This window comes from Cyclopterus lumpus, chromosome 12, assembly GCF_009769545.1.
Source record: "Cyclopterus lumpus isolate fCycLum1 chromosome 12, fCycLum1.pri, whole genome shotgun sequence".
Classification (NCBI taxonomy): Eukaryota; Metazoa; Chordata; class Actinopteri; order Perciformes; family Cyclopteridae; genus Cyclopterus; species Cyclopterus lumpus.
The window spans coordinates 6,572,887-6,593,996 of record NC_046977.1 but is presented as its reverse complement, the minus strand read 5'-3'; the positions used below and the strand labels follow the sequence as shown (position 1 = coordinate 6,593,996).

Below are 21,110 nucleotides of genomic sequence, written 5' to 3'. Positions count from 1 at the left end.
TGCTACCTGTTTAACTACCTGTCCATGAGGCCGTGGGCCGAGGCTCGAGCCGACTGCGTCAACCAGGGAGGAGACCTCGTCAGTATCAACGATCCCTTCGAACAGGCTTTCATACAAGGTCGGACTTTTTTACATTTTTCTTTTGCACTTAATTTATTTCCATCATTGTTTCCGTGTCATTGTATTGTCGGAGGAGGAGGGGTAGCAGTTTGGTTGTAGAAATAGAGATTTAAAGGAAATGGATATTTGTGTTTTCTGTTGACAACCACGTTAGTGGTAAATCCTCCAAAGACCAAACTTTCTCTGGTAGAAGGAAACTTTGTTGGTCCATTACTAAGGTTGACTCATCCTAATTAGTTTTTGTTCTTTTTTTCTCTCAGGTGTGATCCAGTCGAGTCCGACAGGTATCTCTCTGTGGATGGGTGGTCATGACTCCGTCACCGAGGGCGGTTGGGAGTGGTCAAATGGTTCTCCTTTCAGATATATTCGCTGGAGTCCAGGTTAATTTGAATCCAAATATATTCTGCACAATTTCTGGGAGAAATGAAACCTAGAAAGATTATTGTCTTGCAAAAGAACAGACAACTGAATACCTTTTCTTCACAGGTAACCCCGACAACTTTAACGGTGAAGACTGCCTGTCTATTCTAATTAACAACGGATACTGGAATGACGACACCTGTCAGCAGAAAAGAGGTTACATTTGCAAACGCAAAGGTGAGATATGTTGCTTTAATTGTTGTTGACACTCGCAAACAGATATTTAGAGTGTCCATACATGTCCGTAACACTATACTCACGTTTCCTTTCAGGAAACACTCCTGAGCCTCCTCCACCTCATGATGGTAACAATACCTCGTGATCAGTCACTTCTTAAACAACAACAAATACGTTTTAATCAGCAAATAACGTGAGTTTGTCATTGTGTAAAAACTTGATGTGCGGATTCTTCCTGCTGCAGGTTTCATGACGGCGCTGGTGTGCCAGGACTCCTCCGCCGTCCTCCACTGTCCGCATGAAAGTGTGATTAACATCCAGTCGGCTTTCTACGGACGCAAGAGGGATGACATCTGTCCACAATTGGGTGGATCCGAAGGTGGTGCAGCACAATGTGCAGAGATGCCCTTGTGACTTGGTTGTTGTCTGTAAATCATATTTAACCAAAAGGAAATCTCTGTTCTGTAGGAAGCTGCACAGTGGAAGGTATCCTTCCTCAGTATAGAAAGATGTGTGACAACCACCCCTTCTGCTTTGCCTATGCCCATATGGACGTGGACCCCTGTCCCACAATCTCCAAATATCTTGAGATTGTCTACAGCTGTGAACAAAAAGGTGGGCTCTCCCTCTTCTTTGATTCATTAAAGTAGTTTAAAATCCAACCTCTGTGTCTCCTGGAGTATCAAGAAATGCCCCTGACACAGCTGGATGCTAATGTTTTTGCTATGATTTGGCTGCTCGCAGTGTGTCTGCACGGCCTGGGAGTCGAGAACGGGAATCTCACGGACGCCCGGCTCTCCGCTTCTTCCTCCATTGGTGCCTTCACTCCCAACAAAGCCCGTTTGAATGGAAATTCCTGCTGGATGCCTTCAGGAACCCGTACGTACCAACACAGCACTCACACGTATGAAATCAGATTTTAATAGATGGTTAAAGCTGAAAACTGGGTTGCATCTCGACTTGATGTAGAACTGCACTCCTCACATTATCCTCATACTATATCTAATGTACTCTCCTCCAGCCACCTCCAGCTGGATCCAGGTCGACTTGGGCCAGACCAGAAAGGTAACAGGAATAGTAATCCAGGGTTGTCCTCAAAACGACCACTGGCTGACCAAATTCAAGATCCAGCACAGTACGGACGGAACAAGCTGGACTGACCACACCGCTGACGGGCAGGTAAGGACGCACCTGACAAACCTGAACGTGACAGAGAAGTCAAGAGCCTTCCTGGTTCAAAAGCAAGCTGTGAAGACGGAGAACAGGTAGTCATTTTGGATTTCCATCCATTTCCAGTTTTTCCCAGGCTCAGCAGACCGAAACAGTCCTGTAACTCAGCTGCTGGGCACACCAGTGTCAACTCAGTACGTCCGCATCCTCCCGCTGGAGTTCAGTGGTCAGGCAGGCCTTCGCTTCGACGTGTTGGGGTGCACACCGGACTGTAAGAAAACCGATCTGCTAGTGTTACAAGTCTACATCCAAATGTTTTATTAGCAGTCTCCTGTGATACTGTCACAAATAAACACTGATGGTCAGTAATTTAAAATGGTTCCAACAGATGCAATCACCTGCGCCAATAGGCCCAACTTCAACTTCGCCAACGAGAAAATGACGTGAGTGAAACCCGAAGTGACATTTTTTTTTAAAACATAGCGATGTTCTGCATATGTAGCATTTGTATTCAGCAACCGGTGATCATGTCTCTTTCAGTGTCCATTGTCCAGCACGCTGTGCCGACGCTTATCACCGAGTGTACGGCACGTCAGTGTATCGTGGGGTATGCGAGCGCATTGTCCTCTCTGTGTCACAAGTTCTGTACAGTGTTCCAGGAAGGATTACAATTTTTAATATAAATATGTCGTCCCTCTGCCTCCTCACAGGACTCAAACATCTGTGCTGCAGCTATCCATGCTGGAGTGGTATTAAATGACAATGGAGGAGACTGTACTTTGTTGAAAGTTGCGGGACAGAACTTCTATTCCGGCTCCAGCAGGAACGGCATCACCTCGTTACAGTAAGTAGCCGGGTTTCAAGCCAAATCCACGCTCTGTGTGCGGTGCAGTCCAGGGCGGCAAATTCAACAACACGTTTATTTACAGATACGATGGGGACTATGCCGTGTCTTACACCTTTGCAGACGGGGGTGAGTCGCGATGCATTTACGATCCCTTGATTCTCGTTCCTCTGAGCAGACACTATTTTATACATGGAAGGTGAACATTGTGTGTGTTTTCGCTGATTCTAAATACTGTGCTACAGAGCTACGGTGTTCTGGGCTGGACTGGTATGAGTTTGGAGACTTCTGCTACAAAACTTTTGAAGACAGAAAGACCTGGCATGACGCCCAGGACACCTGCAGGACTCTGGGTGCTGAACTCGTATCCGTCCTGTCGATGACGGAGCAGAGCTGGCTGGAAAGCTACCTGTACCTGGGTATGGATTTAGGGAAAAAGGGGGGTGAAAGCTAGTTTAATGATAAAAAAAATGATCTCCTATCAACTCCCACATCAAACATTTACGGGTATTGATTTCATTTTGACACAGTCAGCTTGTGGCCTTCGGTAGGCTGCCCAGAGAGAGAGAATAAAAAGGAAGCACATGAAGAATGCTCGTTGATATTTTTATTTCCTCGGCTTGTCTTTTACAGCCACCAGTGACGTGTGGACTGGTCTGAATGACCTGTTTGTGACTGGTATGTTCACCTGGTCTGACGATCACATGGTGACCTTCACCTACTGGGCTCCAGGGGAGCCCAACAACCACGACGGGTTCACTGAAGACTGTGTTGAGATGTTACACCAGGTGAGAAGAAGGGGAAAAACTGGTCTCACACCAGTATCATACATTTTATTCTCCAAGTACAAAGTGTATCCTTATTTTTGATGGTTAATTTCATATCTGTTTCAGACTGGGCGATGGAACGATGTGTCCTGCACAGAGCTCAATACCTACATATGCAAAATGCCCAAAGATCATTATCCAGTGCCCTCTGTCGGACCCACTGTGTACGGATGCCCTCAGGTAGGCCAACATCGAACCATACACTTTATTTTTTCTGTTCTTAAAAAGTTATGACGCCTGTTGAAAGAGAGCCAGAGTGTGTGTTGTGTAACGAGAAGGTGGTATGTGTCAGGGCTGGGATGCATACGGATACTCCTGCTACTGGATGGAGGAGAGCACCAGGAGCTGGTCGGATGCTAAAGCTTTCTGTAAAGAGCAGGACGGCTTCTTGCTGCACATCGGAGACATGTGAGTGACAACCCATCGCCATTCCTTCATCATCCTCTGAAGGGAAAACTCTTACCTTTAAACCATAATGTGTGCATTATTGTTCACCTTTAGATTAATGAAGTCACTTTCTTCATTTTATTTGCAGGCAAAGTTGTAATAGTCTTGTTTATAAAAGAAAAAGTTTTCTCCCTTTCTCAAATTTCTTTAAATTCTACTTTTCTGGACAGCAATAGCATTAAACATTATTTGTAGAGGCACAGTTGTATTGATTTAATCCATATATAAATATATATATATATATATATATATATATATATATATATATATATATATATATAAGATAAGATAAGATAAGATAAGATAAGATAAGATAATCCTTTATTAGTCCCTCAGTGGGGAAATTACAGGATTACAGCAGCATTGCTCACAGTAATAAGTAAAACAAGTAGTATAATAACAGAATTAAGATAAAAGAGTAAAAACAAGAAGAATATTATATATACAGACGGAGTAGAAATAGAATAAAGTGGATAAAGTCTATAAAATAAATTTAAAAAAAAATAAATAAAATATATATATATATATATATATATATATATATATATATATATATATATATAGCTTGAAAAAAAAAAAGACTAGATGAATTACTAATGGTGGCAGATTTAGCATCTTAAAGATTCTGTCATCATAATGTAACAACATGGTCTCTGCGTTCCTCTGCAGTTATGAGCAGGCACATTTCACAGTGTCACTGTCGGGAAAGACCGGCTTGTGGTGGACTGGCCTGCGTGCTCGAGGGGGGGCAAGTGGAGGGGTCGACTACATCTGGGACAACGGGTTGCCCCTCACCTTCACTCACTGGGACAGAGACCAGCCAGGTACAGTCCTAAAGAGAACCCCTTATAGCAGCTGGATGGGATAGGGCACTTATACACACACTGCAAAACACAGCTGGTCCTTTTCGCCTCTAGATAGCGGGGATGGTACTTGTGTGGCGATGACAACGGGTCAGATTGGTGGTTTCTGGGATGACAAGCCGTGCTTAGACAAACAGGCCTTCGTCTGTGAGAAACCCAGGCCCGACATCACCCCACCCACCAAGGCCCCGACTCCTCCTCCTGCACAGGGCTGTGCTCTTGGGTGGACAGCTCTGCCTCACTTCAGAAACTGTTACCGGGTAAACCAGGAAGCAGATTAAACAGCTAAAACCACGATTCCCTGCAGGGGGCTATTAGATCGGTGTTTGATTTTCAGTGATTTATTAGCTGATTTATTGCAGCTCTTCCACAATGTGGACTGGTCCCTGAAGAAGAGCTGGGGAGCAGCACGCGAGGACTGTGTCAGCAGAGGAGGTGATCTGCTCAGCATCCACAACCAGGAGGAGGAGGAGTTCCTGGCTCTCTACAGCAAAGACAGCAGCAAGTGGATCGGCCTCAATCACAACCCGATGGAAGGAGGTGAGGATCATGTCTGATTCACAGAGTGGACCCCGGTGGAAGATAATCGGGGCACACAAAAAACCCTCACGATCATCCCCATCACCGTAGGCTATTCTTGGAGCGACGGCACACCTCTCTCGCACACCAACTGGGGCCGCGGGGAGCCCAACAACCACGAGGGCCGCGAGGAGTGTGTGGAGATGGTGAGCAGCACCAACGGGACCCACTCGTGGTGGAACGATCTCAACTGTGACGCTCACCAGGACTGGATATGCATGCTTAGTAAAGGAACCAAACCCGTCCTGCCCCCAGTGCCCCCGCCTCCACTCCCAGGTAAACTGTTCCCACAATGCACCTGTCCTACATGCATGAGCACGTTTTTTGTTTCCCTAATGGGTCATTAGAGGTGAGGGCAATTTTTTTTTTTAAACATTACTCTCGAAGAGATGTGTTGAGTGGCTGATTTTGATTATATTGTATTGTAAAAAAACAGGAGGTGGAAATATTAGTGGTGCTGTTACTGTGTGATTTATCGAATCACTTTTGGATATGATTTTTTTTTTTAAAGGTCCGCAGGCTGAGCACACATAATTACATTTTACATTGAACAAAATGAAGTCATAATGCACTTTGACACTATTATGTCAAATGCCTCATAGTTTGATGAACATAAAGAGAGCATGTGCCAACTCTAAATAGTCGGCTTCTTCTTCTTTTTTCTTTTTTAATGAGCAGATCCTCTCCATGTTTGTTTTCTCATATCTCAACCCCCTCAGCTCCCGATTGTGGCACTAACCTTGGCTGGAGGAAGAACAACAACATCTGCTACTACCACAACGACACCGACATCGTGGACTTCCACACCGCGATGACTCGCTGCTACCACGAGAAGGCCTCCCTGGTCTCCATCCACAGCGGAGACGAGCAGGCATACGTTAACACCATGGTGCGTCTCTTTGTCTCCGGCCCAATATGTTGTCATGCGTTCCACCGAATTATGATCTGTGACGCGCTGTGCTCCTCTTCCAGGTGGGGACGGGCCAGGTGACTGCAGCTTGGATTGGAATGAGGATGTTTGGCATCGCGAGTGGACAATACATGTATGTGTATTTGATTTCACATTGTTTTTATAATAAAAATAAGTGCTGGTACAGTAGATGTTTATTTCACTGTAACGGCACAATGTAAATCCTGCTCCAGAGAACACTTTCTCTTCACAATGTTTTACCTGCACAGGTGGGTGGACTTCACCCCGGTGACATACACTCACTGGGGCCCAGGTGAGCCCAACAACGCCAACGGGGAGGAACAGTGTGTTCAGATGAACAGACATCAAGGTATTGAAACGCCATTCATCCTTTTATTTAATGTGCTGAACTGTTCTCTGATTGGACCGTTTGTTGGTGGTATTCACAATGAAATGCGGCTCGTTTTAGGGAGCTGGAATGATGCCAATTGTGGTCGGGCTGGAGCCGGTTACGTCTGTAAGAAGCTCCCTGGAGATAACCACACCCCTCCGCCACCCACACAGCCCTGGGAGGGAAACTGCCCTGCAGGTAAAAAAAAAAATTAATACATAAAATGTATTAATACATGCACTTTTGTTGTATTTTAGAGCATATAAGTGGGTTTTGTTTGGAGCTTCCTGTCCCTTCTTACCCATTGCTTATTAAACATTATGTCATATCGGCATAAACTACTTGTAATTGCATTACAAGTAGTTTATTTTAAGTACACCAAACAAGCTGTAACTGATTTTACCTGTACTTATATATGAACTATAACCTATTTACCTTCCTTCTCTGCAGATTGGATGCGTTTCAAGGACAAGTGCTTCATGTTCAAAGGGAAGAAAAATGACATTAAAGCAAACTGGACTTTTGCTCGGAGCTGGTGCAAAGAGCAAGGAGGAGAGCTGGCCGTTATCGACAACCAGTACGAGAATGGTAAGTTGAGTCTGTGAGAAGGTCACAGTCCAGGTCACAAAGACAACTCTCTATATTTAGTTTCTCTGCTCTAGACTTTGTCTCTAGTTACCTGAGGGACCTGGAGCTCCCCACGTGGATCGGCCTGTCGGATATCTTGCTCGAGAATCAGTACGCTTGGAGTGACGGGGTCAGCCCGGTGCTGTACACCAACTGGAACGGAAAGGAGCCCAACAACGCAGGAGGAACTGTGAGGATGCCTTACCGACACTACATTCATTCATAATTAGAGCAAAGCAGGTGGAACTTGTTTTACTCTCCAGCAGGCAGGACTAAGAACTACAATCTGTTCTTGAAATGCTCTGGTTGCTCTTGTCATTCTCAACAGGAGCACTGCGTGGCGATGGCTCACGGACCCCTGATGAGTGGCAAGTGGAACGATGACAGCTGTCACAAGGATCAAAGCTTCGTCTGCTCGAGGAAGAAATGTCAGTTAACGTTCCCATTGTTCTTCTTTCTGCTCAAATAACATTCATTTCCTTTTAGTCTCAAACATATAGCAGCCAAATCCCTGTTCAGGCCTTACTTATAGACATGACTTCATCTGCTTCCACACCAGCCAGCAGCATCAACCCCCCACCCCCGACCCTGAGCCCGTGTCCGGAGGGCTACATCTCCTGGTACCTGAACTGCTACAAGCTGGTGGAGGTGCCAGCCACGTGGGACGCGGCTCAGATGTCCTGCGAGCAGCAGGGAGGCAACCTGGCCAGCATCGACATGAGCTATGACCAGGCCTTCGTCGCTGGAGTGGTCGTGCAGGGCAAAGCTGATGCCTGGATCGGACTCAGGCGCAAGGTGCGGTTAGGGAGGGCGACTAAAAAAGACAGGTCACAAATATATTAACATATATTACAGCATTAGATTGTGTATGTTGGACTTAACTGTTGTAGCTTACAGTTGGGTAGTTTAGTCCAGTTTAGTCGGAATAGTTTGATTTCATCGGGCGTTACAAAGTTAAGAGGAAAGTTATCTTTTGTGGGAAAATATCTGTATTTTTGAGTAAACCGACTCTTCAATCGTTGAACCCAAGCTTTATATTTTCCTTGTAACGCAGGGCGATAGCTCGTACTCGTGGACCGATGGCTGGCCAGTTTTCTTCACTCAGTGGGGACCGGGAGAGCCCAGCAACATTAAGGATGAGGGCTGCGTTAGTGTGCACGCCTCACGTGCGTTCCACGGGACCTGGAACGACACCCGGTGTGACCAAGCGAAGCCCTACGTCTGCAAGATCTCCTCAGGTTAGTAACACAAAGTCAACCGACTTTGATTTATCTTACTTTTCTCAAGCTTAATTTAACGTATAAAAAGTGTTGATGATGAAACTTAATTGGTCTCTCAGAGAAACCGCCGCCGACTCCCGCCACCAGTGATGGGAAATGTCTGCCATTCTGGATTCTCTACGGCCGCTACTGTTACTACGTATACAACGGCCAGAAGGGTTTCTCTTGGCCGGACTCCCGCCACTACTGCCAGACGGTCAAGGCCGATCTGGCGTCCCTCCACAGCAGAGCGGAGGTGGAGTTCATCAGGAACCTCAACTACACCAAATATCACAACGTGTGGATCGGACTGACCAGGGACCGCAACTGTGAGCGTAGAAATGGACAAAGGCACAATGACAGCGATGTTTTTTTGTTTTTATTTCAACTTTATCGTACATAACTTTGTATGTATGATTTTCTAGTTGGCTGGGGCTGGACAGATGGGACAGCTTTGGGCTTCCTCAACTGGTCTCCCGGTGAGCCCAATACAGCCTTTCACCCCGGGGAAGTGGGCGAGGAGAGCTGTGTGGAGATGTACCCGGACGGACGCTGGAACGACAACAACTGCCTGCAGAAGAGAGGCTTCGCCTGCCGCCAGTGTAAGGATTTGATTTTGGAATATAGGACTTCAGGCTCATTTCAAGCAGCTTTCATTTTGTTTTTTTAAAGGCGGTAGAAAATGTCGTAGAAAAGATTCAAATTGGGGAAATGAGCAGCGGCAGACTAACAGCTTCTGTCTGAAACACAAATTTTCAGATTACACAACAGATGATGGCGGTCAGACAATCTTCCCCACTGATGGTCCAGGGGTCAGCAGTAAGGGTGACACCATTTTATTTCCCTTTTCAAATCAACTTATGTACACCTGATGACATATTTGAGACTATTAAAACATAAACACACACCTTGTGTATTCGTTTGCAGATGCTGGGGTGATCGTCGGCGCCGTCATTGCAGCCATTGTGGTCTTCGCCTTCATCGCCGGTCTGCTGTTCTACATCTTCAGTGTCCGGGGATATAAACTGAGGGACCTGAGCCTGCTAACAAAAAGCACCACTCCCGTTGATGTGGTAAGTTATTGATCGGTTGTTATGGTTGAGTGAGACCACGTGGAAGTGGAAATGGAAATGCTGAGTTGTGTCGTTCTTCTGTTGCAGCCCGCTTTCTCCAACCCCAATTTCACAGGGCAATCAGACGCATGAACCGGCATTTAAGTTTTGTACAGTACATTGAATTTACTTTGTATAAAAATCAGTGATAATGATAAAGTCTCCAGAGTGCTTTGAAATTCAACTCTATTGTACAGTATATATATATTGCTATACACCAATAAAAATCAGACGTATTAATAAACTTTTGTTCATGTGCAACATCAATTTATGTAATTAACTGTCGAGTTATTTCATGACCTTTACCACCAAATTGTGTAATTCTTGTTTCCCAAATAAATAAATTGAGTAAACAAAACATTCATTTCCAGTGTTTATTCATCTTCGTACACTGCAACACAAATTCTTTACATATTTCACAAAACATGTTTCTAAACATTTTTCCAGTAAATAATTATTTGTCAAGAAGTGTAAACTTGTTGCAGAGTAATTCATAAATGAAGCACCAGCAATCGAGGATGATGGAAAGAAAGCCACAAGTTGCAAAAGACAACAGATGAAGTTGCACTTCTTTTTTTTATGAATGACCTTTTGTGCAGTGCGAAAACATTAAAGATCATTTCTACAGAAGCCTGATTGGTACAGAAAAATAATCTCAAAATGCCATGGCACCAGTGTACTCGCTCCTTACTTAAAAAAATATCACTTTATCATACATGTGAGAAAATAAAGTCAGGAACACTTTCGTGATCCTCGTTTAGCCCTTTTAAGTCGTGCCGACTGAATGAACAAACGAAACGTTTCAATCACAACGGGACTCGTGTCAACAGGATATTCTAAAGCAACGGTTATCAACGTTTCATACCCATTACTTTTTGTATCCCCTGTGAAACTGTAATAACTACATCAACACCTCACTAAAAACATTGTAACCAAAAAAAAAAAAAAAAAAATGATGCTTTTTATTGCCATGAACAAGAGAAAAGAGGAGCACAGTCCCGCCAGCCTCTGGGACACGGTGTCCAGTAATGCTCCGAAATTAAAACTACAATTACTCAAAGTGCATTCTTTATTTAGATATAGTTTGGCCTTTTTAATTCTACTCCCACAGATTTAGGAAACAAAGGAACGCAGCGTCCTGGTGCAGAAACTAAAAAAGGGGCACTATTGTATTTGAAAGACGGTGCTGGTCCCACGACACTCGAAAGAGAACTCAAACTCACAAACACGGCCAACGTGAACGACGACGTCCACCTCTCACCCTCCTTTTTTTTTTTGTTCTTTCAAGTAGTTAAGATGTCGAGTGAACTTTGATGCTCGTATAACTCATTAATGATGGAGAGCACGCGTGCAATTATTAAACAGGATGACGAGAATAAAATCGAATGTTCTTTGGTCTGACGAACTCGTCCCTCGGCTCTCAGGTGTTAGAGAGACGAGAGTCGAGATGATCACCAAGAAATGGCTTAAAATGTCACAGATTCAACAGTTACACCTGAATCACAATGATGTCTTTATTCATCAAAAACTGAACGCAGCTAGTCTCCCCTGAAAGTCCCCAGAGGTTTCTAACTTCCTCATCACGCCAATCACGTCCAGATTGTTCTTGGTTTTGAAAAACACTCAATATACTATTCATAATTTAACCTACATGTATTCAGTTCTGGGAGGGAAAATGTTTAATCAGTATTTTGTATTTTTATTAATATTATTGCGGTGTGTTTTCGATCCAACCAGAGCCGCGTAACCATGGCAACATTCTTTGAAAACCTGAAAATGATTGTCCGTTATCTGGCCCTTTTGCAACAACACCCCGATGTTTTATCTCTACATCCTACAAAGTAGAAATATTATAAGAAATGACGTCACTGATTTGACGGAGAAATAATATGCTGTATTTAGGAAAAAATACAAATTCCCTGACTCCAAATCAAAACAGATCTTTCGGACTGCACAGGGAAATTTAATCTCTCCTCAAGAGAAATTAAACAGAACTCATGATACATTTGAACAATGATTATGATGCCTTATGGTATTATTAACAAAACTGATGATAACAAATCTGGCAACAGTGCCAGAACTAGCAACACGACCACATGATAAGGCAGGGGGAGGATTCTGGTGCCAAATGGCACTTTGGGTTATATTTCATGCCCGGCCGTCCTGAATATAGAGTTGTGATTCACAAACGATTCCAACACAACGACCGACTAACTACAACATGAAAGAAGTGGATCACAGCAGATGAAACCTATGTCATAAAAGTGCAAGAGAGGAAGTGAGAGACACCGAAGTGGAAACAATAAATAACAAGTGCAATGTTCAGTGTGGCATCCTCAAGAACACGCATCGCGTGAGACGTTCGTCTTTCTTTGTCGACGAGATGAGTTCATGAGAAAAGGAGAAAAGTGGCACGAGCCTGAGGGGCAGTCCAGGTCGGTATCAGAGCGTAACACACCGAGGTGAAGTGAAGGTTGTTGGTCACTTTACCTTGTGGCTGTCCAGCCTCAGCCAGTGGACGCCCTGCCTCGTATAGCCGACCATAGAGCTCATACTGGACGTGAGGCTCAATGGGCCGATAACCGTGTCCAGCTCTGTCAGCATGCCTGAAACATACAGAAATATCGAAAGCATTATACACCAAAAACGATCTCTAGCAGTACATCAACACAGGCACGACACAGAAATGGCTTTTTTACAGGTCACATTACATGCATGGATGGTACCAGGCTGTATCATAGCTACAAGTACTTACTGGATGTCCAAACATTAGCATTAGTATCAAAATGACCCCCTTTGGAACCATGTCGTCTAGACTTGGAGTGGCCTTAGAAAATAGTTAGAAAATATAGTGACAGGAATCTAGGTTTAGAGTCGGAGCTGTCTTTTGATGCTCATGGGACTAAAATGGTGTCGTCATGTTTAGTTCTGAGACATTTAACCGAGGTCACTCCTTTTATTAAGCAGGTCTAGAGAAGGTCCTTTGTGCTTTTAGAGAAAAGCTCCAGACTCGACTACTGCAACGCACTTTATTCTGGTGTCAGCAGGAGAAACATCTAAAAGACTGCACCTTGCACAAAAAAATGTTGCTGGTCTGTTCCACGAGTGAGCAACCACGTCACCCCAATCCCGTCTGCCTTCCACCGGGTGAGTTTTAAAAATGGTTTCTATTAACATTACGCTCCGGTTCCTTTCCTGAAAACTCATTTTTATCTCACGGCTCATAACAAAAGTTATTATCATCCATGATATTATTTGAAGGCGCTGTCACTACAAAGCCTTCCAGATTCGTGGAGCCTTCTGTCCGTAGCTTAAAAAAGCACAACAACGCCTCTTCTCCATCCATTCTCACCGCTGCCTCCTTGTGCGAGCTCCTCCGCCTGCTCCCAGATGTCGTGAGCGCTCAAGAATAACATTGTGATGTTGACGTAGGTGAACGCCACCTGCCCAATGGCCTGGGGAACTAGCACGGTGCTTCCGACTGGGTCCACAGCCAACCCACTGACGCTGAGGTTGGAGCCGGGACCGGAGCTGCTGGAGGTGTTGGCTGGAGACGGCATGTTGGGGGTGTAGGACGGGGGGGTGTCTGTCACTCTACAGAGATACGGGTAAAGAGATATTACAACAAAGACAGCTCTGTGCAATATGTCCATGGCCCAAACAGTGAAGTGCACACTAAATGACTTACTTCAATGTTACTGCAGAGGGATTGTGAGTTGTTGAGTTCTGAAAAGGAGGTCCACATTTAATTAGCAAAACAAAATAGGTTCTCTTTACAACTACTAAACCAAATGTGTTATTTAGGAATTACCTAAATAATTTCAAAACAATAACACTGGCAACCAGGAGTGGTGGCAGTACATTAATACTTACACTGAAGTGTTCAGTGAGGGTCTTTGAATACTTGAGTGCAATTTTTTGTTTGTTGCGAAACATGGCCATCTGCAGCAGAGACTGGCACTTCAGACTACGGGACACAATGACATGTTATTAAAGCATTTGGATGATTCATTAGACAAAACAAAGAAGAGACCATTTTTTTTAAATGGAGAACTATTCTATGACATTTTATATCTATGACTGACCATCTGACTTTTTTCTTTTTTAAATGGCATACAATTTATTTTTTAAACTTTCAATACACATTTCATGACATACTACACTAGGACTTTTTAAAGCATTCTGTACTGACTTATTTGAAATACTATACTAAAATATTGTAAAGGCATACCATATGACTTTCTTTTTACATAGTGTACTTATAATTTCTTTCAACATACTGTATTAAAACACAAATCAGGGAAACACTGTTATCACATTGTTGGATGATTTTCTAAATACGACACTGACATTTTTAAACGTACTTCTGCACTTGACAGGCAGATGGCAGGACAGAGCACAAGACTCATATGGCTGAGAGGAGGAGGAGCCTACCAGTGATGCTTAGTGCTCAAGCCTACTCTTTTCAAAACGCACACACAAATAAAAATTATATATATATATATATATATATATATATCCTACAGAATGAAAATACATTAAAGAGTGAGAACTAATGAGAAATCCAAGTCTCTAAATTTGTTGTTTAGACCAGGACCAAAACAGATGGTGGCAGGTTCAAGACATAAATAAAGCTCAAGGAGGGACACATATAATCAGTAATGTGATCTCGTGGGACATTCAGGTTTGTGGAGAAACAGCACATAAAGTATAATCTACCCCTTACCACAAAGATAAAAAGTCCTTTTCTGAAGGTGAAGCAGAGACGTCCACTGAATGTTTAAGTTTCAGTACAAACCTGAGAGAGTGGAGAATGTGGCGGTAAAACTAATGCATGAATAAAGTTCAGTTCTGAAGTAAAACACGTTCATGTTACAGCTTGGTTAACTTGGATATTAATGATAAAAGTGGGTTCGTACTTGAGCAGTTCCAATGTCTCTGCAAACATAGTGTAGGAAGACATTGAAATGTGTGGATCTTTTTCCATGGCAATGCCACTTTCAACAAAGTACATGGCCGCATCCAAGTAGTTGAAAGCTTTACTGAGCTTATCGGACTACAGAAAGAAAGCAAAAATAAATACAGTGTCTTGCCTCCTTGTAAGTTACTTTACAAGCATTATTACTGCAGTTATTTTAGTAAATTACCTACAAATGAACGAAAGGGAGAACCTACCTCTGCATCGGCTTTGTGCTTCAGTTTTTTGGCCTCCTTTATGTAATGCTTTACTGGATACTGCCTACAGGTGAAATACATATTTGACAACACAATAGAAATTGTCATTGCTGATAACAAAATAAGTTTGTAAAATTAAAACCGTGGCATTTACTTAAATGTGTCAAAAAAATGCATCTTGCATAGGTAACATGGGTAAAATTTTTAACCTGTATTTTGACCAACGCATTCCACACAATTCATCTCCCCACTCCGTAAAAATCCCATCAACTCACCAGATATACCAGTTTATCTACCACAATGGGTCATTTTGAAAAGGCCTCCACACACACACACAAACACACACACACACACACACACACACTCATATATGCATGAAGCATCACTGCGAACTTGATTACTGTGTATTGATGTGTGCAGAAGCTACCAAATGTAGTTTGAAAAAACTTGCATAATAAGAGGAGAGGACACACAAGAGAAGAAGAGACCTGAGATCATATTTATTAAGCATCTCATTGTGGAACATGTGTCTTAAATGATTAGGGTGAGGCACATTTGGTAATAATTCTAGCACTTTCTGTAGCTTTTAGAGTCAGCAAGATATTGGTACAATGCTAAAAATTACTTATGTCTGAGTAAGACCTTATAATTGTCTCTGTTGTGTGCATTTTCTTTCCCCTCGGGAAAATTGACACAATCCAAATAGGTCCAGATACAGATAATCTTTTTGGGGGACGAGAGATTAAATACTGTATTTTAGAACAATTTAACAGCTAAGCAGATATGATTTTACCTCTCCTCTAATCTGAACAAGGGCCTGTTGCTCAAAGATTCCCTGGTGGCCTGTGAAGATGATGGGATGTCGAAGCTGCTCTTTGGTGGCTTCTGCAAGGATTGCAATGCAGACATTTGGTTACAATTTCAATGGTTATCCTTTTTATGTATTAATTCATTAGTAAGCTTTTTTCACTGATTACGATCACTAAAAGTACGAGAAATTTCAGAAGCTTGTCCCGTGAAATCCATCCATCCATCCATCCATCCATCCATCCTACATTCATCCATCCAAGCAAGCTAGGTGCTTGTATCCTGTTACCTTTTCAACGTGTGGGTGCTCCGTGTGCTTTCCACTGCTCTTCTTGTGCTTTGTGCTCGAGTCCTTGCGCTTTACACCCTCCTTACTGGACTCCTGCGTTTCCCCAAAACTGCGTTTGTGCACCTTTGGGCCTTTAGCGGGGTCTTTGGGTGTCAGGGGCTGCTGCAGAGGAACAGGGGTTTTCTTTGCCTTCTTTTGCTCTCGGTCATCTTTTGAATTGCAGGGACGTCTGTAAGTAACAACATTGGAGAGATTTTGAGATCTGACACACTCCCAAAACTAAAATAACACTTCATCTTAAAAACGTTGATGTTATCCCTGGTAAAAAAAAATAAATAATCTGATTTAGGGGACCTACTCCAGTTTGACAGAAGCACGATTTGATGAGGTATTCTTGTTTTCCAGCCTCTGTTTCTTCTTGGGAAGAGTTGCATTGACTACCTCAACCTAGAAGACAGCAATTCACATGTTGTTATAAAAATAATATGTACATGTAGGCTAACTAGAACAGAACTCTATATCTCACATTTTTAGGTTTACTCTTTGCACTGGTTTTGGCGAGTTTGTGTGTAGTAGAAGCATCCTGGCCCCCTCCATCTTGCTCTATGACCAGTGCTGGTCTCTTTGCAAGGCCGGGGATCTCCTGGTGGTTTTCCAGGGTCGGGGGCACTCTTGAGATCAGTCTTAGATCAATCTTCACCAGTAGAGATCTAGAAGGCCTGTGGGGGTCACGAGAACTCTTGGCTATCTGTCTAGTCTTCTCTGAGTTCTTGTGGGTTGTTTTGTGAGGAAGCTTGGACTCAGACTTTTCTTTGCTACTACTGATTCTAAGTAGTCGGACTGGAGACAGCAGGTCGGGCTGAGCATGACTTTGGGTGGGGCAGGAGCAGCGCATAGGATATTGCACACCACATAATGGACAATGACCACACAGGACCACTGGGACTTCAGGCTCGTCTCCAGCCTTCCGTTTGTCAAGGGACGTGCGTTTAGAAGTCCTTTTACCGTCTCTTTTAGTGTCACTTTTATCCTTGCTTTTCTTGCCATGTCCTGTTTTCGTCTTTACCTTGGGTCCATCTGTGAAACTGGGGTCTTTGTCTTGCGTGGCGACAACTTCCTCACACTTTACACTGATAGCTGCTTCAGCGCGATCTAGGCAAACTGCCTTCTCTGGTATTGACGATCGCTTGTTCAATGAAAGCTTTCTGGAACTGCTACAGCTGTTCGAATCACCAAAGGGGGATATTGGGCTAATTTGATGGTTATAGTTGTCCTGAGGGTTTTCGCTGCGCTGCTGGAGCTTTGCAACCCGATCAGTGAACTCTCTCTGGTGAGTTGAAAGCTGAGGTTTGGACGCCCTGGTGGGGTCGACGACCTCTACGCTGGCTAAGAGCTTTGAGCTATGAGTGGGCGGCGGCCGTTTGTGAGCAGGTCCCTCGGCGGCGTGTGCACCACTTTGGCTGTCAGTGCCGGCGTTCTGCTGGCTGGACCGAATCCAGTTCCCCAACTGCCAATCACCATGTGTCACTGCTGGAGCATCAGGCTAAAAAAAGAAGAAAAAAAAAAAAAGACACCAACATTGTGATTTTAGAAAATGAGGAGGAGCAAACCGTTCAGAGGATGCATGTTTATGTATCAAGAGCAGAAAATTACCTCGGTTTTGACGTTTAAGTTACTCACAGGGAGCCGAGCTGGCTCCTCGATGGTGCCTTCACTCTCCGACTCTGATCTTGAGCTACTCTCTGAATCGCTGGAGCTGGCGGACTCTACTCTGGAATGTGCCACTTCAAATGAACTACCACACACACACACACAGTAATAATTATTAAATGGACGGGCTGGTAAACATGTTTGAAAATGATTTGTTTGTCTTTGTACTTGCAATTCAATAATTCTACAAACCTTTTTTTCGAGCTATAACGATTAGTTGCTAAATTCAAAGAAATTATAAAAAAATAAGCTACTGATTGTTTTTGTTATTTTTTCAACAGTTTCTCAAATGTGTAGATTTCCTTTGTCATTCATGATAATAATAATAATAATAATAATAATAATAATAATATATTTGTGGTCTCAAGATTTAAAATAATTGCACAAGAAAAAGCCAAATCACTTACGCCGAGGAGCTCTGCTGGATGAGCTGGGATGGATCTGCAGGAGAAGTCTCATAGTTTTCTGATAGAAATGAGATAGAACTACTGTGTTAGTATATTGGTAAATTAATGGACCCTTTTGTTAACTTATTTTCTGGCAGACGCCTCAACAGCCAGGCGACTAAAAACATTAGTGCTGGCTGATTTTCTAAAGCCAGAAGCACTTACAAGTCGAAGAATAGATAAGATAACATGAGGGAGAAAGGAAAGAGCAGACTTAAGTAATAGATGAAACAAAACAAAAACAAAAAAGTAAATCAGTAAAAAAAAAGGCCTGAGACCAGTGAGAGATCGCTCCTCCTCTTTTCTATAAGATAACCTCTTGCTCTCAGCAGAGGTTAATTTGAGATAAAGTTGCTTGGTTGTTTCTCTCCTTTAGTATTTTGTCGGGCACAGTGGTTGTACTTGTCGCCATGAAAGAATTGCTTTAAAGAAAACATAGGGCTGGGTTACTATTAACTCTATGGATGTTAAAAGCTAAAGAGCAGGGAAGAGAATAGTTATGCCACACCGTCTTTCAATCGAACTGCCTGCTGCCAACATCAATTCCAGACTAACGGTTTGCACTCGCTGCTCATTTTCCATGAAGGAGTAATATCATTTCTATTTATTACCATGTTAATCTTTGTTCTCTGCTTTATTGCCTTAATACTCACTTTTTCCTGGACAAGAAGAGACACGCTCTGCTTCCTGTAAAGACACAAAACACAAGCAAGCTTTTACCTGGGTCACATTGTACATTTGCATCTACGCTAAACTGTTAACTGTGTAATAATCAGGACAGATTTTGTCCTAATCTTAGACCAGCAGTAGTGAGTCGATGAAAACATTTGACCCGAGAGTGGTGTGGGACAAAAGGCTATGCGGTCATTGAACTTGAGGGTTTAATCCTTCTCAACGTGAAGATCCTCATTAAATTGCATAGTGATTTTTTAATCTGACATTATGGAGATAGCCTATGAAAATTAGAAAACCAGATTTTGATGGTGGGGGAAATCAATATCCACCGTTCAGCCATAGGCGAGTCCATTTCTTGTGTAGCTGACAATTTTACCTCAGGTGAAAGCTCATTAAGCATGCACAAGGAAAGGGTTCCTTGGTGAATTGGCTGAATATGGGGACAGCTGCAGTATTTCTAACATACTGGTCCTGGCATCAAAGCCAACCAGAGACTGCCAGTGAGTATCCATCCACCACACCACAGAGATAAACCCTGAATTTAGTAAATCAGAGGAGAGATTTTTGCACTAATGAGGTTCCAACTCGGAATAAATTCCCACTTGATGTAGCTAACGTAGACTACCTTTAGTTAAACATTGGAGTACTTTTGCATTACAAAGACTCATTATGGAAGGATTACTGCAAGCAAGATCCCTCTTCCTATATACACATGGACAGCTGCAGTGAGCATAACATCACATTAGATTTTACCTTGGCTTGGAACAGGGACTTGGAGGGTTCATCTGGACTAGGTGTCTGTATAGCTGTCAGGAGAGGGGGCCACGAGTGGGTCATTTCCTGGAGAGGATTAAAAAGAGTGTGATGTGCTAAGAGCCTACACACATGGCCCAATTAAAAAACAGTTGTCCCTTTATATACAAAAAAACAATCCATGTAGGTGTACTCCTATCTATTTTGGATTTAGTGACAGCACATGATAGTTTCTCTCTTTGCAAATTGAAGACAAGCCAAGTGAGAACTTTACATTGTATAAAATGTCTGTGAGGCTGTTTGATCAATGTTTTCGGTCAACAAGAAAACAAAATGTGTCTAATTCTTATTGATATAACTATCAAATATCTGTTTCGTTTTTCTAAATATCAGTTAATCTACCTTAACATCTATTCCTATTTATATAATTAAACATATTTATTGTTTATGTGTGGCCAGTAAACTGAATTCTAGTGTTTCTTGTTGTGTCGAGACATTTATAACATTGTTAAAGGTAATTTAGTTCAAGATTTATAATATTTTGTGAATCAATTATGCAGAAGTAAAAATGTCCCTGTGCATTGCATTTGGCAAAAGACAAAAGCCAGCTGTAAACAAGAATGCAAACATCTGGACTCACCCTCAAGATGTCCTCGACACATAGAGCTTCACTTGACCTCGTCTGTAGAAAGGAAAGGAATAATTATGAGTTTCAAAAAAAGTGTGTCAAAATCTGTTATTCAATTATAACCTGAAGAACAAACATACAAAGATGTGTTAAGGGCTACAATTTTACAGAGCAATCTATTTATATTATTTTATGTTAAGTTACAAATAAATTAAAAAAAAACATTACATCCGTTTTTATCCCCCATTTTATTTGAAATTTGATTAACCATTTTCCTTAATGACTGAATTGTTTCTCTGTTTATCAATTTTCCATGCCACATTAAAATCAAAGCAACACAGAAAACTAAGTGAAGACCTGCATTGCATTTCAGTGTTGTCCAGCAGAGAGCAGCAGAGAGCTCCTCATACTAAATGCAAAGACATTAGTTTTATGAAAAGTTGCCTTTTGTATGGAATAACTGAATTAATCAGTTATTACATACATATAGTTCATGAATTGGCCTTTTTTTGTTTGATCTTCCACAGAACACCAAACAAAAAGATGACAAAAAACACTATCGATGTGTTATAGGAACTGAAATAAACTCTCCATCCAGTAAATAAAATAAAAAAAATAGACCAACTTAAAAGTCCTGCACCCTATGAATGAACATATTACTTTCTGCTTTATGTTGGAGAACGAAACATTACAAACATCTATGAATATAAATATAATGCAGTCCTATACTACATCACCACTAACGCCTCAATCACTAGATGAGTGACACAATACCCCGTATCAGGCAGCAACGTGGGACAACCTTAACATCAGATAAATACTGCATGTGAATGAATGAGACAACAGGCTGCATTTCAGTTTGTTTTCAGGTCTGTCTTTCA

At 42.5% G+C, this 21,110-nt stretch overlaps 2 protein-coding genes across 3 annotated transcripts in view; one reads left to right on the top strand and one right to left on the bottom strand.

The window, feature by feature from the left end:
- Positions 1-1,226: 1,226 nt before the first annotated feature.
- LOC117740705 (macrophage mannose receptor 1) lies at positions 1,227-10,101 on the top strand. The gene is made up of 30 exons (XM_034547238.1): positions 1,227-1,332; positions 1,462-1,596; positions 1,739-1,896; positions 2,014-2,158; positions 2,276-2,330; positions 2,428-2,494; positions 2,598-2,731; positions 2,817-2,860; positions 2,977-3,150; positions 3,365-3,519; positions 3,625-3,738; positions 3,851-3,966; positions 4,675-4,829; positions 4,923-5,128; positions 5,231-5,408; positions 5,499-5,723; positions 6,167-6,336; positions 6,420-6,490; positions 6,627-6,727; positions 6,827-6,946; positions 7,199-7,336; positions 7,411-7,565; positions 7,704-7,803; positions 7,935-8,170; positions 8,430-8,613; positions 8,715-8,963; positions 9,060-9,236; positions 9,394-9,459; positions 9,562-9,707; positions 9,795-10,101. Exons 1-30 carry the CDS (start codon positions 1,227-1,229, stop codon positions 9,837-9,839), a joined length of 4,125 nt encoding a protein of 1,374 aa, XP_034403129.1. The 3' UTR covers positions 9,840-10,101.
- An 8-nt stretch (positions 10,102-10,109) lies between these two features.
- Positions 10,110-21,110, bottom strand: part of aff1 (AF4/FMR2 family, member 1) — a 15,802-nt gene continuing 4,801 nt past the window's right edge. Inside the window, exons 4-19 of one of the 2 annotated variants that reach the window (XM_034546575.1) lie at positions 20,242-20,283; positions 19,602-19,688; positions 18,827-18,860; positions 18,135-18,192; positions 17,671-17,812; positions 16,544-17,560; positions 16,376-16,464; positions 16,018-16,246; positions 15,715-15,806; positions 14,922-14,985; positions 14,666-14,802; positions 14,473-14,544; positions 13,620-13,713; positions 13,435-13,472; positions 13,099-13,340; positions 10,110-12,352 (exon numbers count right to left, since the gene is read on the bottom strand). In XM_034546575.1, coding sequence (XP_034402466.1) covers positions 12,228-12,352; positions 13,099-13,340; positions 13,435-13,472; positions 13,620-13,713; positions 14,473-14,544; positions 14,666-14,802; positions 14,922-14,985; positions 15,715-15,806; positions 16,018-16,246; positions 16,376-16,464; positions 16,544-17,560; positions 17,671-17,812; positions 18,135-18,192; positions 18,827-18,860; positions 19,602-19,688; positions 20,242-20,283 — 2,562 coding nt within the window. In that variant the 3' untranslated portion in view covers positions 10,110-12,227. Of the gene's footprint in view, positions 12,353-13,098; positions 13,341-13,434; positions 13,473-13,619; positions 13,714-14,472; positions 14,545-14,665; positions 14,803-14,921; positions 14,986-15,714; positions 15,807-16,017; positions 16,247-16,375; positions 16,465-16,543; positions 17,561-17,670; positions 17,813-18,134; positions 18,193-18,826; positions 18,861-19,601; positions 19,689-20,241; positions 20,284-21,110 lie in introns of those variants that run through there. The other variant, XM_034546576.1, reaches the window with a different exon arrangement.

Coding starts and splice junctions, on each gene's coding strand:
- LOC117740705 (XM_034547238.1), top strand. CDS start 1,227: ATGTGTGACAACCACCCCTTCTGCTTTGCCTATGCCCATATGGACGTG. Junction 8,614..8,714: donor CGTCTGCAAGATCTCCTCAG/GTTAGTAACACA, acceptor TTGGTCTCTCAG/AGAAACCGCCGCCGACTCCC. Junction 9,460..9,561: donor TCCAGGGGTCAGCAGTAAGG/GTGACACCATTT, acceptor ATTCGTTTGCAG/ATGCTGGGGTGATCGTCGGC.